The 17,620-nt window shown below is 39.7% G+C and overlaps 1 protein-coding gene across 4 annotated transcripts in view; it reads left to right on the forward strand.

Annotated features, from left to right (window-relative positions):
• Nucleotides 1-17,620, forward strand: part of LOC129778241 (protein sickie) — a 475,861-nt gene that overhangs the window by 10,615 nt on the left and 447,626 nt on the right. For all 4 annotated transcript variants that reach the window (XM_055785016.1, XM_055785017.1, XM_055785018.1 and 1 more), the window contains exon 2: nucleotides 14,180-16,710. In XM_055785016.1, the coding sequence (XP_055640991.1) occupies nucleotides 14,260-16,710 (2,451 nt within the window). In that variant the 5' untranslated portion in view covers nucleotides 14,180-14,259. The remainder of the gene's footprint in view (nucleotides 1-14,179; nucleotides 16,711-17,620) is intronic.

A 17,620-nucleotide genomic window follows, 5' to 3' on the forward strand; every position in this document is an offset into this window, starting at 1 on the left:
AATAATAATTGATTCACAGGAAAAGTTTTTGTTCAATTACAGTTGAGAAAGCTCGTTAAATTGTGGCCGATAATACTTGTTATTCCAGAACGATACGATGCGTGTCGTCGTTGACTATGCAAATCAGTTCGAAAATTTATTTTTCGCAAAAGGAACTTTAAAGCAAGGCCTCAGGAAAGTATCTCCAAGAATTATACATCCCAAAATCTACCTCCCAATAGAAGATAACGTCATCCCAACGAGCACCCTCTGAACCCATAAATATCCGTCAATTGACATTTTGTAATTGGACTCTGCCGCTTTTTGGGCCCGGTAAGATACGATAAAATTTCCGGAAACGAACCGATCGATCGACCGGAAACCTCGGGCGCAATAAATAACCCACAAACGCCGTGCACCGCAACCACACAGTTGAAGAAGATAAATAGAGAAATGCGAAACTCAGTCGAAGTAAAATAGAGGTTGTCCACGATCCGAATTGGGCTCACTTTTTTTATTTGTGAATTTCACTGCAGCTCGTCGTGATTCGAAATCCCCCACCTCCTCCAGTCGTAATTCATTTCCTAGCCGATAAGAAGCAGCCCTGAGGGGTTGGGACAATTTATCATGGATGAATTTTCAAGTGTTTGACCCAGTTTGAACAATGTACCAAAAAGGTAAACGCTGTTCAAATTCGCATTTAAGTTTTTTATTCGATACTTTCTCCACAAACCGATTTGCGAGATTTGCGTACGAAATGAATAATGTTATTTGTCAAATATGGGATGAAAAATAGCCCTCGAAGAGAAAGGGAAATGATGTTAAATTTGGATCAAACAGCAGTTGGGTCGCTCTGAATCCGATCGAAAAAAAACAAACCCGGAAAGAATCGCTCGTGGAGAAGGCAGACGAGATTAAACGGCAGGATAAAATTCCGCCTGCCGCTTATCCCATCGCCATCACCATATCCTCGAGAGCGTTTATTTTCAGGGGGGAAAGAAGGGATCCCGTTTGGAACGGCGGCTCGCTGGAAGGTACGAAAGCACAACAGATCAAACGCACTTTTTCAGTGGTGCAATTAATTAGGGAAATTATTTGGAATAGAAATTGTTTTTGTGCCCCCTAGGCATCCCCGGTGTTTGATATTTTGGGTTCGGGAAGAAGCGGGCCTCTGAACAGTGTGTTGGAAAGGAGCAATCGGTTGAACGGATTTAATTGAAACCAATTAAATGATTATTTCGAGGGTAATTTGAATAACCGATGTTCGTCTTCAAAAGATATGTTATACGAAAATTAATAACACTGGAAAAATTGATTGAATTTCGCTGAACGCTCTGTAGTAAATGAAAAGGCTCTCAATGGTCGTAATAAAATAGAGAACTCAATTATGTGCTATTGAACGGATGAATAAAGTACTCTGATTTTGGCATGCCATGTACATAATGGATTACTGTCTGAAGTGGAGGGTGAGGTCTCAATTATTCTGTTTTGAACACTTTTATATGGATCGTAATAATTACAAATATTTTTGTATACCTACATTCCCATTTCACGTATTTCAAGCACAAATCCATATCACTAAAATCTATGGTTTCTTCGAGCAGTAAGTTCTGGTCGATTTCAATGTATCCAAAACACGTTTCATGGTGTTGTGTGAAAATGTTTTATTTTATGTCAAATAATCGTTATTTGCGTGAAATGTTCACTTTACTCTTCCTTATTTATACGAAGAAAACTTGTAAAACAAGATGATGATTTGAAGCCAAGACACTTTCGGCATCTTTTTTTTTCATCTGTGTACAAATTCTCCAGTGACCAGAAAGGAACGAAAAGAGTGTCTCGGGGACTGTCTTTATGTCTTAAGTTAAATAACGTTCAGGTGTTCCATTACGTTCCATTCTCTTGTGCAGTTTTTCTTGAAGCCTAAAGTACAGGTTTTTATCTAGCCAAACTCCGAGAAGTATAACTTTTTTATCTCCAGCAATTTCCCATACATAAAAATAAAGTCGTTTTTTGATGAAAAAATGAATTGATTTGGGATTTTCAAAAAATAGCCCTCGAAGAGAAAGGGAAATGATGTTAAATTTGGATCAAACAACAGTTGGGTCGCCCTGAATCCGACCGAAAAAAACAAACCCATTTGGAATGATTTTTTTTGCTACCAATGTTGGAAAAAAACATATTACCCAAATTTTCTGATTCTTGAAAAACCGTTGCGCCACGCGTTAAAGAATAAGTTTGCACGATTTGTTTTTGCATTCCAGCAAAAAACGTGCAGTTCGCCAGTGAGGTACCGACTTTTAGAGGAGACTTATGCACAAAATTACCAGTTCCTTAACACGTTGAGCCCTGCGTCGGTCCCTAGGGTTGAATTGCTGACTATTTTCTATTTATACAATAAGTATCTTTGGGAACTGGGATCGACACTGATATTGTGCAAACGCTCTTGATGCGGGCTGAATGGAAAGCGCACCAAGAAGAAATCGGGGCTTAACGTGTTAATAATAGGTTGACGAAATAGTTCAGGAATTACTTTTGTATTTGTTTTGTACAACAAAGGAATATTTATATACTGAAGAAACTTCGCGGAGGAGATTATGATGTTCCAGATTTTTGTCTCATTATTTATAACTGCTATAATCTATATCAACAGTAAGTTTTTCTACTAATGCGTCTTTGCGTCTCTGGCAATTCTGGAATGGCCTTCAATATAATACTGTTATGATTTTCCTATACTAGTCTTCCTTTTTTCAATGTACTTCAACTTATATAAATTTTTTTAAGGAATGTGAATCCTGTATTTCATCTGAATCAAAGACTACGCCCTTCAGTAAGAGTGCCAAATCATGTCACGTTTTTATGAAATAGTTTTGACGCTAATAACTATTTTTTGCTGCAAATGGATGTTGATGATTTGCATACCAATCAAATTGGTAATTCTCTGAAAATTGTTCGAAATATTATACATTCTGTTAAATATATACCGGGAATTGGTGTTACATATATACACAAGCACATATTTGGTGACACAACTATGCCGAAAATAGGGATGTATGAATGGTATAAGGAATTCAAAGACGGCAGAGAAGAGATGGAAGTTTTTTTTGCCAAGACGGCTTTCCACATCTTCAACTTACGAAAACATCGTCAGAATAAAAGGAACGGGACTCTGAAATCATCATCAAAGTTTGAGGGAAGAAAGTCGTAGCACGACTAGTGCCAAAAGAGCTAAATTTTCTTCAAACATTTCAAAATTTTAATTTGGATTTGGAAGACAATTGCTTTTGAATTGAGTTTTTGAAACTGTTTAGAAACCCGTAAATACAACTCATTCTGCAGTGATCAAGTGATCAACGGGTGCTGCTTATCTATAGAGGAGGGAAATGGAAATAGACAAGTGAGTCTGGGGAAGTGTTGCCGGCTAAATAAAACCATTAGTTCTTCTTGATGAGATATCGCGAATTGGTATGCGTGAGTGTACCCTTTCGAACCTCTCTATCGGCAGCCAGTTTAGTTCATTCATTGTAAAATTTTCGACATTATCAACGTGTTCAATTTACATTTCTAATAAAATTTCTATCAACGTTTACCCCCTCGAACCAGCTTCTCGTCGAAACTTTGGGGATAATAGAGTGTCGCCATCTCCCAAGAAATTTCCTCTTCTTTGATTCTGACAAATGCTTACTATCAGTGAATATAGAATAATTCTTAATACGCATCGACTCACCTTTAAGAACATTTAAAAACGAATAAGAAAACCAGACCATGGAGTAGAGTCGAGCAAAGCAGATTACGTTAATGCATACCTCAGTCGCTAACCATTCACCCAAGTGAACCAGGTTTTTGAACCGTTCTTCCGCTCTTTCGTTCGGCGGCATTAATACCGGTATCGAAAACAACATTGAATGTTAGCTGGAACCTAACTAACATAGGCAAATTCCCAGCGATTAATGCCCTGACAATGATATCTTTAGATTAGATAGGACATTTTCTTATTTATATGATTTTTTTGAATTACTGGGGAAAAAATGTTCTATGAAAAAATAAATTGTATTAAAAATATGTTTAATACCTGACAGTGCTGTTTGTAATAATTTTATTCGCGCAATTTCTCATACAGGGTTTTCCAACTTTAAATTCCGAAAGTTAATTGAAATGAAACACACTTAGAATTCGAATTTCGATGAAACTTTTATTTCAAATTAAAGTTTGGTTTATGCCATTATGTGTGAAATACAACATCATTCAAATGTCCACCTAGGGCCTCCTCGCACACCTTGATCCGGAACAGGTAATTTTTGATGACTTTTCGGCACATATGGGGCGGTATCTCGGTCATAACTTCACGAATGTTGTCTTTCAAATGTTCAAGAGTTTGCGGAGAGTTGGCATAGACACGGTCTTTCGCATAATCCCACAAAAAAAAGTCTAGCGGGTTCAAATCGCATGATTTGGACGGCCAATTGGCATCACCAAAACGCGAAATTATGCGTCCCTCAAATTTCGTTCGCAATATGGCCATGTTCGGTCGTGTTGTGTGGCACGTGGCGCCGTCCTGCTGAAACCACATGCCATCCGTATCCATATTTTCAATTTGTGGCAAAAAAAAATCGGTTAACATGCGGCCATAGCGCTCACCATTCACAGTTACCGGCCCGATGACTCCACCAGACCATAATGCGCACCAAACAGTGACTTTTGGCGGATGCAATGGCCTCTCAACAATCACGTGTGCATTTTCTGAGCCCCATATACGGAAATTTTGGGTGTTCACATAGTCACCGAGCTCGAAATGTGCCTCATCGCTGAAGAAAATTTGATGCGAAAATTCAGCATTTTGCTGCTGTTGTTCGTTCACCCAATCGACGTATGCCCGACGCATTCCATGGTCACCACGCTCTAATTTTTGCACCAGTTGGACTTTATATGGATGTAGGTGCAAGTCCAAATGCAAAATTCGCCACAATGATGTGTTTGACAAGCCCAATTGCTGAGCACGCCGTGGAATCGAAACATTCGGGTCATCCTCCACACTGGCAGCAACAGCAGCAATATTTTCGGCCGAACGCACATTACGATGATGCACAGGTTTCACAATATCCGCTACGGATCCATTTTGTTCGAATTTACTCATTACATTAGCGATTGTGTGCTCTGTAGGCCGTCTATGACGACCAAAATCCGTCCGTAATGCTCGAAAAACATTTTTCGGTTTTTCATCATTTTTATAGTAAAATTTAACAAAATTAACACGTTGTGCGATGCTAAAACGATCCATATTGTAAAATGGCAGACATTCAACTAACGATATGACGCTTTGGTTGACAGCTATGTCAAACGGTTGTCAGCACAGGGCTGTATACTTTCGGAAGCCCGAAATGGAAAACCCTGTATTTTCTGTTGGAACTCAACCTAGGTTCCATTAAACATCATGTTTAATTATAGTTCAAATGGGAAAAAAAAACTCGTAACGACGTTTTTCCATATTTACAAACAACCTGGTGATGGCTATCACGGTAACATCAGTGCTCCCGTGGCCGGGTAGTTAGCATCAAACCTAACATGCCGAGGTTCCGGGCTCGATTCCCGTTCTGGTTGGGGGAATAATCGAGTCCAAAATTGTATATAATAGAATCACATATAATCGAGTCTATATATTAGGCTGTCAAAAAAGTCCTGCGGTATTTCCGCGAGGTGTCGTTGTAAGCGCGTAGTTCTAGTTGTATTCATTGTATCGAGTCATACTATAGCTTGTTGGAAAGGTATTTTTGCGCGCTATAATATAGTTCTTGACAGTGTTTTGTTTGATTAAGTCGTTCGTGAGTTATAGTGTCGCAAATATGGAGCAAAATAAAGAGAAAATCCGACATATTTTACAGTACTACTATGACAAAGGCAAAAATGCATCTCAAGCTGCCAATAAAATTTGTGCAGTTTATGGACCCGATACAGTTTCCATTTCCACCACACAACGATGGTTTCAACGTTTTCGTTCTGGTGTAGAGGTCGTCGAAGATGCGCCACGCTCCGGAAGGCCTGCCTTCGAAAATTGCGACAAAATCGCTGAATTAGCCGAGAAAGACCGGCATAGTAGCAGCCGTAGCATCGGCCAAGAGCTGGGGATAAGTCATCAAACCGTTATTAACCATTTGAAGAAGCTTGGATTCACAAAGAAGCTCGATGTATGGGTGCCACACACGTTGACGCAAAAAAACATCTTTGACCGTATCGACGCATGTGAATCGCTGCTGAATCGCAACAAAATCGACCCGTTTCTGAAGCGGATGGTGACTGGCGATGAAAAGTGGGTCACTTACGACAACGTGAAGCGCAAACGGTCGTGGTCGAAGCCCGCTGAAGCGGCTCAGACGGTGGCCAAGCCCTCATTAACAGCCAGGAAGGTTCTGCTGTGTGTTTGGTGGGATTGTCAAGGAATAATCTATTACGAGCTGCTTCCCTATGGCCAAACGCTCAATTCGGACCTGTACTGCCAACAACTGGACCGCCTGAAGGTAGCACTCATGAAGAAGAGGCCATCTTTGATAAACAGAGGCCGCATTGTCTTCCATCAGGACAACGCCAGGCCACACACTTCTTTGGTGACGCGCCAGAAGCTCCGGGAGCTCGGATGGGAGGTTCTTTTGCATCCGCCGTATAGTCCGGACCTTGCACCAAGTGACTACCACCTGTTATTGTCCATGGCGAACGAGCTAGGTAGTCAGAAGTTAGCCACAAAAGAGGCCTGTGAAAATTGGCTATCCGAGTTTTTTTCCAATAAGGAAGCGAGCTTCTATAACAGGGGTATTATGAAGTTGGCATCTCGTTGGGAACAAGTCATCGAACAAAACGGCGCATATTTGACTTAAAACAGATGATTGTAACTAATTTTATGAACAAATGAAAATTCAAAAAAAAATTCCGCAGGACTTTTTTGACAGCCTAATATAATCGAGTTCGACTTATAGTTTTATTCTTTATCGCAAACTATTAGACCATACATAGACAACATATCAAATTAAAGCCAATCAGCTAGATTTCCTTGGGAAAATATTACACTTGCAGAAAAAATTTGTTTTTATTTTTGTAATTATTGATTCATGCACAACTTCAACATTAAGACTTCGATGTTGTTGAAAATCCGAGTTATTTCTTCTCTAAGTTCCTCCAAATTTTGTGGCTTATGAACTCTTTATGGTCGTTTGTCTGTTATCAGCCACCACTGCAAGAAAACATGCTTATCTTATATTCTACTCAACCAAGTATCAGTTTATGCTTTTCCAAAAGAAAGCTTGATGTCTAGTGAACCTGTTCACGAATCAATACGGTGCTCCCATGAGTAATAGATAACGGTACTCAGTATCAAACAACCACACAAAACAACACACAGTGCGTTGAATGCATAGGAATGTGGGACGAAAATCAAAATACCAGAACTTAGCCATGGTAACACTTTGGTGTGATGGAAAAGATTGTTCATAAGTATCAAAACTACTGTTTACATAAATGTCTCATGTTATTTGAATTATCGCATAAGTGTCTCAAGCGACAAAATCTTTGTGCATCTGAAGTGAAAAGTTCTGATCATTTCTGCGTATCCGATTCATTATCAGTATCCGTATCATTATTTGAGTAACTACTGTTGTTGAAGTAGTAACTAAATTATGTTGAAGTAGTTAATACATATGCATATATAGTTCCAAAAAAAAAGAGAAAAAAATGTTTGTTTTACATAATCTTGCATGTATCAATGCTTTTTCAAGAAAAAATAATTCCGACCAGTATGATACCCATGCCCAAATTTAATACGACCGCAAAGGGTTAACATAGCAACGGTCGTTCACGTACCCTCAGAGGAAGTAATCGACGACGAGAATTGTTGAAATTCTTGCCATAAGAGGACAAATTTTCATTAAGGCTTCGGTTGCTCGAGTAATACGATTTCACTTAAAATACACGTTCTTGTAAATTGTGCATCTTGACACTAAAAACCATCCAATTAGAACTGAAATAGTCGAATATTATCGTCCCGAAGTGTTAGCATAGACGGAACGAAAAAAAATATAAGAAGCTATTCGATTTTTTGCGTGAGCGTTTAATCTGAAAGACCCTGTATTTGTTTTTTGCTGTTTACATGACTTTGGACTAGAGGGACTTTTTTCTTGAAGATGGTGTTTTTTACATAACTTATTCAAAAATCAGAGAGGCTTTATTTTTACTTCTTGGGTTTTGATTTTTCAAAGTTAACCGATGGACCGAAACATTAATTTTTTCCCCTTTTCTCCACCACAAAAATTCATAACTTTTGAACTACTGTACCGATTCATATGATTAAAGGGCACTCTTAAAGATAGAGGGTGCTATATTTTGTAAACGGTTTTATTTAGCTTGCCCTGTTTGTGTGTTTGTATGTTTGTAATAGCGCTGTCCCAAATTATTAGAAATCTGACCCCCTTCCTGTTGACCAATTGATCTGAAATTTGGAACACACCTTTATCTCTACAGTCACTATAAAACTGCGTATTTCATGATCTGGAATATCCAAGATGGTGGCCGCTACGAAATGACGGATTACATATTTTCTTAAAACCTCATCAATATGGGGTTTTCCAAAACCCCATCAATGTGAAAGGGCTTGACTAGTAGAACACAGTTATTTATGAAAAATGTTAATCCTAAAGAGCGGTCGCTACACAATGGCGGATCACATATTTTCCCAGAACTCCATCAATGTGGGTATCAAATAGAAGGGCTTGATTAGTAGAACACATTTATTTATAAAAATTCACATTCAACATGGCCGCCACTGCTAAATGGCGCCATGTATATATATATACAGCGCGGACTCAATTATATAAAGTTTTTCATTTCTTTTCACTGTACATAATCGAATCCTGTATATAATCAAGTCAAAATTTTTTTTTTAATTTGTTTTTTTTAAATATATTTTTCGTTTTTTGAAAATATAAGAGGAATTTCACGTTTGATTCATCCCCTAAAAGTCAAAAAACACCTTTCTCACATGAAAAAAATAAATTTATCCAGATTATCTCAGGAAGTGATAGTCGATCATATTTAATGAAAAAAATCCTCCTACGCATATGTTCGAATTTCAACAATGACAGAGTTATAGAACGTTTTTTTTGTTTCGGACTCTGTTGCCTCAAACTGGATCTACATTAAAAATTACGCTACGGAAGTGAATTCTGATCCTTTCATTTGAAAGATGTGAAAATTTAGTACAGGATATAGTAGTGAAACAACTACATTAGTGGATTTTAATAACCTTTTGGAAGTGAAAAACATAAAAGTTAATATTTTTTATGTGTGTTATAAAAATATATTAAACTAGATTGTTTCTATCAAATTTCTATCAAATTGAAGGTCTTCAACCGCTCTATAATTTTTTCTTTGACGCCCAATTTCTATCTTTCTTAATTTGGCTGCAATATCGGTATAAACAATTCTTGGTGAAAATTCAAGCAAGATGTTCAAAAATCACGATTTTTAGCCCCCTGTACATGTAATAGCCACTTAAACTTCACCTTAACGTTGAAAGGTTACATTTCTTCATGAAATAAGCCATATTTGAAATATTAAAAAAAAAATTTGTTTTCCAAACTGTATATAATCGAGTCCAAAATTGTATATAATCGAATCACATATAATCGAGTCTGTATATAATCGAGTCCGACCTGTATTTAGACTTGCGAAAAAAAATCATTTTGATTTCGTAATTACTGATTGCATTAGTTTTTTTTTCTAGTTTACATGGTTTCGGGACCAAGGATACTATATTTTTATGTATTTTTTCTCGAAAGCAACGTAACATATCCAAAAATCAGAGATGTGTTATTTTTCGTTTTTAAGCTATGATTTTTAAAGTTAACATGTTTTCAGTATTCGGTCAATATCTCTATGCGACTAGACTGGATGTATGCGACTAGAATTCAATTAATTGGCAAATGTGTCATTTTTTCAAAAAAAAGCCTCATTTTTGAAAAAATATAGATTTTTTGGACCATCGGTTAACTTTGAAAAATCATAACTCAAAAGCAAAAAAATACGCCTCTCTGGTTCCGACATATGCCCCTGGTCCTGAGACTAGGAAAACAATAAAAAACGGATACAATCAATAATAACGAGAACAGAATTCGAATTTACTGCAGGTGCAGTATTTTCTCAAAAAAGACCAGGTGATTGGCTTCTATCTGATATGACAATCATCTGAATCGGTCTAGTAGTTCAAAAGTTATGAGTTGTTCAAAAAAGGCATTTTTGGAAAAAAGATGAAAAAGTTGATTTTTCGGGCAACCCTAAAATGGAAATGGTCACCGTACTGAAAAAATAAAAGAAATACGGGTCTAATGTTTTGCGATAAAGAACAAAACTACCACTTTTCACGAAAATATGAGAACCACTATATCAGTTTGGCATGGAATGGCTGATATATATATATTTTTTCCAGATCTTATGAATATGGGTATCAAAAAAAAAGATCTTGATTAATAGATTACATTTATTTAAAAAAAATGCAAATCCAGAATGGCTTCCACCATAAAATGGCGCAATATATATATTTTTTAAAAACCTCATCAATATGAGTATCAAATGAAAGGGCTTGGCTAGTAGAACATAGTTATTTATAAAAAAATCAAATCCAAAATGAGCACCACTACACAACGGTGAAACGGTGAATATTTGTTTTCAAATCCATTGATGGGGATTGATGGGTTGATGGGTATCAAATGAAAGTGCTATTAGAACGTAGTAGATAACGAGAAAACCAAATTCCAGCAGTCCCCAAATAACCAATTACTTTTTTAAATGGTTTCATTCAGTTTGACCTGTGTGTATGTTTATTTTAATGTCTAGGGGGTATGTACCATGTATTTTTGCAACCCCCTCAATTTAAAACCCATTTTAAAAAAACTCGGGAAACGTAAGAAAAATCGTTTTAAACCACATTTTGTTTTTCAACCGTCGCCATTTTTTCAAAAAAATATGCGACATCTTCACTGATCCAGAATCTGTTCGATTTTTTTGTTTGAGATAATCAGAAGCGCCATCGCACAACTTTTGTTTTAACCTCCTTACATCATCAGCTTGTAACTATTATAGTTATGAACATTTTCTCTCCGTTCCATTTGTTTTATTGTTAAAAGATAGATGAACAAATAATGACATACGACCGCATATTTTCGACATAGAACTACGCAATTATATTATGCAATCCACTTGTTTACCACATCCAGTATTATTTTAGAATGCATCGAAACGTTTGTAATAGATTGTGTTCTTCGTTACAAATTTGATGAACGTCCTTTTACGTTCGATATGATGCCTAGGACTACCAAAATATGTGAACGGAAGAATTGTCAAACGTTCATAGTATTTTACATTTTCCTCTGGAATTATTGCACATCTCATGTTTACGTAGTTTTCGAACCGCGAAAGTTCATTCACCTCTAGTATCTGAAATGATGATTTTCCCAGGCTTCCCAGATTAAAAGTATTACGGTCTGCACAACGAAAAGCGTACAAGAAAAAAGTACAAGAGTACTCAACACCAAAAAACCCCCGATTTGCATGTATTTGCAAAGCGGATTCCCCCAGGCTCATTAATTTAGAAGTCCGTGTTGGGGAAACACAGCTCAGTGGGGAAAAACATCCCCGACTTGCATCTGTTGACAAAGCGAATTCCCCTAGGCACATTGATTTTGAAGTCTGTGTTGGGGAAACCGTAAATCGGACCAATCAAAACTTGGCAGTTTGGGCGTTTAGATAACGCTTGACATTTTACAGTTATTCAATTGTTCATCTCATAAAAAATATCATTTTATTAATTGTGATAGACGCGTAGAAATATTCCCTATCAATTGATGCAAACATCTTTCCAATCTGTTAAGAGATGTTCGAGTTATAAGCATTCGAAATACGGGTAGGGTTAGCACACAAATCGGCAAAACAAATGTATGAGAAAAAAGGAAGTCCAGTTTTCATGAATTTGAACCGTTTTGAGATAAGCGAATTGTAATGTATAGCATATCAAACAAATCTTAGGGAATTTCCGATTCGATTGGTATGCAAATCATTAGAATTCGTTCACAGTGGAAATAGTTATTAACCATTTCGTTACGAGCATCGTCTATAGACGACATCCGCGCGACGAGCTGTGTGTACGAGCGTCGTCTTTAGACGACATGAAATTCATACTGCTCTTCACACACACGATCACACCAGCGCGATGTGCATACTTTTCGGTGCAATGCTCCGTACAGGGGTTGCACTTTGGCGGAGCACACTGCCGTAATGAAAGGGTTAACGTAAACTTTATTTCATAAAAAAGTAACCTGTTTTCTGATTCGGCACCCTTCCTGAAAGACGTAGTTCTACGTCAAAAACCTTTGTTTCATTTTTACGGAGCTCGAAAAAACATCCAAAATTCGTATCTCTACCATGGCCCGAAAACTTCGAAAGTGAAAAATGAAGACCGACTCTACTCCCAGTAGCTTCCGACCGACCGACTCTACTCTCAGTAGTTTCGCTTCGACTGTAACTGCTTCGGCAGTCGTCGCCAACAAAAAGTGACCTGACTAGAAAATGAATTGACTAGCGTTGACTAGCGAGGATGACTTGTGAACTAGTCCAGTCAGTGGTTATTTTAACTGACTCGACTAATAAATACAAATCTGCCTCTTCATTGAAGTGACTTCAATTCACATTTGTACTCCCCTAGGAACGAAATTTATACTTGCGTACGCAATCTTATTTTTACGTCCATATAAAGAGGAACGAAAACATGATTTTTGATGCAAAAAAAAGTTACCCCATCAATGGACGGTTTATTGTCTACCCATCGTGAACTCAAACCAACTAACTTAGACACTTATCAAATATGCTATAAAGATCCTCGCATTTATATTAGTAAATAGTGTGCAAAATAGCGCGCACACACACTGCACGCTATTTTATACGTGTGAGTAATTTTCGTGTACAATACAAAAGAATCTAGCTCACCTGTAGCGTATGTCAAACCACGTTGAACTCAAACATCGATGCATGCACACGTACATGGGAGAGAGAAATAAAGGAACGAATTGGTTTTGGGGGATGTCACTTCAAAACGCAATGAGGACAATTTGACTGGGAAGAATGAAATTATGTAGTCGAGTCGGTGGAGGGAGATAGCGACTAAACGCCCGACTGACTGTTTAGTCGTTTTGCCGGATAAACTGCGTGAAAAAGCCAAAAGTCATTACTAACTACTATCCCTCTAATTCTAATCAAAGGAAATGAAAGCATGTGGAAATGAAAAATGTATAAAATGTTTCACGAGTAAAAAATTCAGCAGCAATATAATTTCATAATAACAGCATTTTAAAAACTACAGGGTGGGCCATTTAAAGTGGAAGGATTTGTTTTTGCAATAGCAAAGTAAAGAAGTGGAATTTTAAATTATTTTTTTTTAAATTCATTTATTTTGGTCCAAGGAGATTTGTTCTAACTACTTTTTGATTATGATATCTCGTAAATGACCGCCTCTGGCCTTGACCGAAATATGTGCCCTTTTTTCGGCATTTTCCATCACTTTGCCCAATGTTTCGGCCGATATGGCAGCAATTTCTTGTCGGATATTGTCTTTCAGCGCAGCCAGGGTCCTTGGTTTACCAGTGTATACCTTGGATTTTAAAAATCAAATCAGGTGATCTCGGTGGCCAGTCATAATCGCCGTTTTTCGATATTAATCTTCCGGGGAACATTTCGCGCAATAATTTGGTCGTGGCAGCCGCTGTATGGCATGTACCGCCGTCCTGTTGGAACCAGTAATTGTCCAATTCATTTTCACGAACAAATGGCAATAAAAAATCGGTTATCTCTGTCAAAAGTTATGGGGTTGCCAGATGCTTCCACTTTAAATGGCCCCCCCTGTAGTTGTGACTACTAGAAGCGCTGAGGTTTAAGAGAACATCTTCGTAATCTACCAGATAACACATTCTGAGAATCTGTTTTAATAGCTCGAAGACATTTGCATTCTGACCTCGAAAAATTTACAATTCAAATCCACCTATCTCTACTGTGATTTTATCGGTGCTCTTCCCTAGGACAACCTCAAAAAGAGAAAAGACGAAAAAGTAAACCAAGCACAGGATCTTCCACTTCTCATTACACACAACTAATCCCATTCTCCCCTCGCATACAGGATTGTACTCCGCATATTTAAAGTGAAAGTGAAGCCCCACCCGCATATGCTAATGAAATGAATGTTTCCTGACACATCAGATGATCCCAAGCAGCAGGGTTGCCAACCCCCCGAGTACACTTCCAACTTCTACCGCACCAGAGCAGCAGCTCAAATCTTCCCTCGATTGGGACTCACCGAGCGTTCAGACCGGTACGGTGCGACGGAGGCCTTGCTCGCAGGAGTCCAAAGAGCCGACACCCACCGCGACCTCACCTCACCCGCACAGCAACCAACAGCCGCCGTTCACAATTGAGATCAACATCGAGCAGAATGAGGCCTCCAGCAGGAACGAGGCTACTGCCTCAGGCCATCAAACCCGAGCGCACCAACAAACAGGTCTTTCTAATCGAGGAAACGTGAAAAGTGCCAGCGGAGGTGCGAAACAGTCCAAAATAGCGGTGCCGAGACAAAAGACTGATGATGGCAGTAAAAAATCCAAAGGTAAAAACACCGGGGGAGAACTGAAAAGTCCTCCGACTGGTTCGAAAATATCCGTCTTTCAGAAAACATCCAATTTACTAGCGAAAACACAAACGACAAACGACAATAAAGCGGCATCGCAGCAAAAACTTAAAAACAACATAATCCCTCCGAAAAAGCTAGTCAAACAATCAAGCATCACCGTCTCGATTACGGCGGAAGGGAAGGAGAAGCGTTCTCCCGGTGGCACGACGACATCAACCGGCGCCGCCAACGGTCGCAATCAGAAGAAAGTTTCATTCATCCCTAATCTTCCGGTGGAAAGTGCGGGCGAAGGAATCAAATCCAGCACGGTGAAAGCGATTGCTCGTTCGAGGCAGCACTCCCTCAGCGACACTGGCGTACAGTTTAAAGAGCTTTATCGGGATTTTCCGGTGGCGGCAGGGAGCGATTTGGACTTGTCACGTGCGGATCAAATTCATCTTTCGCCACCGCCACCACTGCCACCTTACCGAGAACCACCACCGCCTCCTCCCCCCACCAAAGAAGCCCTCATCCAACAGGATTTCATCTCAATGGAACCTGTCGGCAAAAATGAAGACGTCATACCGGCGGCTAAAGAGGCCAGCAAATCCAAACTCAAGGGATTCGGGCTGAGCAAGTTAATATCGTCCTCGGGTTCGGGCGAGAAGAAAAGTAATAATTACGTGACACTGCCACCGTCGCCAAAAATAAATAAAATGTCTTCCAAGAGTTTCGGAGAGTTGCCTCCACCGCCACCGGCACCGGATGTGGTTGAGACAAATCGAGAATCCCCGGACGATATGCTCTCCAAGCCGGAGTTCTCGTCCTCGTTGCTCAAGAATTTGCCCGTCCGACAGAGAAAGGGTGCGGTTCCTCATCTCGAAAACTACTGTCTCTTTGATCCGTCGGTGGATTTTTTCAACGAGAAGGAGCACAAGATGAGATCGATCCCGGAAACGGTTGAACTGGCGGATTCGATTTTGTATCAAAATCCTTTAATATACGATGCCGTCGATCGGGATTCGGATAATTATTTTACCATCGAGCCTGAATCATACGAAGCCAGAAATCGGCTCTCGTTGGAAAAGGTTGAGGAAAAGATCGACGAAATATTTAACAATACACGAACCTCATCGTCTTCGAGCGGTTCCAGTCCGGACTATCCTTCGATGGTGAATTCGGTGATCGAAACTCCATCGTCAAATCTGGAGTCAACAGACGAAAGTGATTACGGTTTTAGAAATCGGTTAATAGATCAGCTGAAGGTTGTCCCGAAATCAATTTCCGGCTCAATCAGTGAGGACCAGCAGGAGTCTTCCTACTATGGCGTGGTAACAAAAACGGCTGTCAGTCAATTTGGGCGCCTCCACCGCCAATCAGCCTCCCTTCCAAATTCACCCCTGCAGCAGAGGAAAAGTGATGATTCATCATCTTCGTCACCCCCATCCAGCTCGAAGACGACAGATTCGTCCTCAAATGAACCGTCTTCCGCTCTAGGCACGCTTTGCTCGGAAGAACCATCCTCCCTGAGTCCACCTCCGCCAGCACCCCAACAGACCTCAATGGAATATCTGAGAGTGTCGAAAATTAAATCAGACTCACCGAGTGGCAAGGTTCATTTTCTCCCCCTCCTATCGCATCCCACCTTTGCGCTAGACTCCCTCAAATCCTCCGTCTCTCTGCCCCACCTCCAGCAACCCCAGCAGAAGTCTTCCACCGGTGCAATCAGCAAAACCGGCAGCATTCTCCCATCATCCATTGCGACACGCAATGGGTCCCTCGACTCGACGCCTCGTGTCGGCCGTCTTCGCAAACAGCGTCCACTGTCCAATCACAGCGATGCCGACAGTGGATTTCTCAGTCCGGTCACCCCACCGGACGCAACCGGCCACACTATCCAGAACCAAATTCTGGCCGTCGAGCTGCAGCTATTGCAGCGAAAACAGCATCAACAGCTGCAGCAGCAGCAGCAGCAACAACAAGTCAACAGCAGTGACACGGTCGTGGTTTTGGAGCAGTGCGATAACATTCAGGAATTGATTCAGGTGAGTACCATCCAATGTTTGCAATCGATTCCCTGGTTGAATAGAGAAACGAATTCCGAACACGTGCACGTGGCCGGACGGACACCTCCCAATGATTGCTAATTAAAACTATCCAATTGGGATCCAGGACTGACACCCAGATGGGATGAGCAATTGGTGTTTTGTTTCAATCAATTTGGACGTGTTGATCCAATCCGATTTTTTTCCTCTGCTAGCCACCAGAATGGGAAAGGGAGAGTTTAATCGCAAAACTAATTATCCGCTGGCGGCGTCAATTCTAGCGTAGTTGGAATAACATAGATTTATCTCAGTTGGCGTGGGTGCAAAAATTAGTGCCGCATTTTGGGTTCTTTACGCTATTTCATCATTTGTGCGCTAATTAGAAAATTATAATCTAGAGTACATGAAGGAAGCTATGCTGAAACAGATGAACTATGGCTAATGCTTGATGTTATGTAAATTTATATACTTATTATTCGGCAGTTTCCATTGATTATGTTGCGTTATGAACGCATGAAATTTTATAACTCACACGTTGGTGTTACTGATCAGATTTACTTTTATCTAAAGGGTGTGTCACATCAAATTGCATCACGGAAGAAACGCTGTAGAAATTCGCCCAGTAAACCGATCCTTTTGAAAATTTTAGACAGTAAAATAAAAACTATTAAACAACTTTTGGCATTTTCTTTTTATTCATACTTCGAGCCCAAGCACGTATGCTCGCACCTTTCTCTTTACCCCGTCCATAAGGTTCTGTACAACGTCAGGTTGTAGTTTTTTTTTAACAGAAATCCATTTTCTCTTGAAGTCCGCCTCCGATTTGACAACTTTTGGGATCTTCCGGAGGGCCTGCTTCATAATCGCCCAATATTTCTCTATTGGGCGAAGCTCCGGCGCGTTGGGCGGG

This window comes from Toxorhynchites rutilus, chromosome 3 (assembly GCF_029784135.1).
Source record: "Toxorhynchites rutilus septentrionalis strain SRP chromosome 3, ASM2978413v1, whole genome shotgun sequence".
In the NCBI taxonomy this organism is placed as follows: Eukaryota; Metazoa; Arthropoda; class Insecta; order Diptera; family Culicidae; genus Toxorhynchites; species Toxorhynchites rutilus.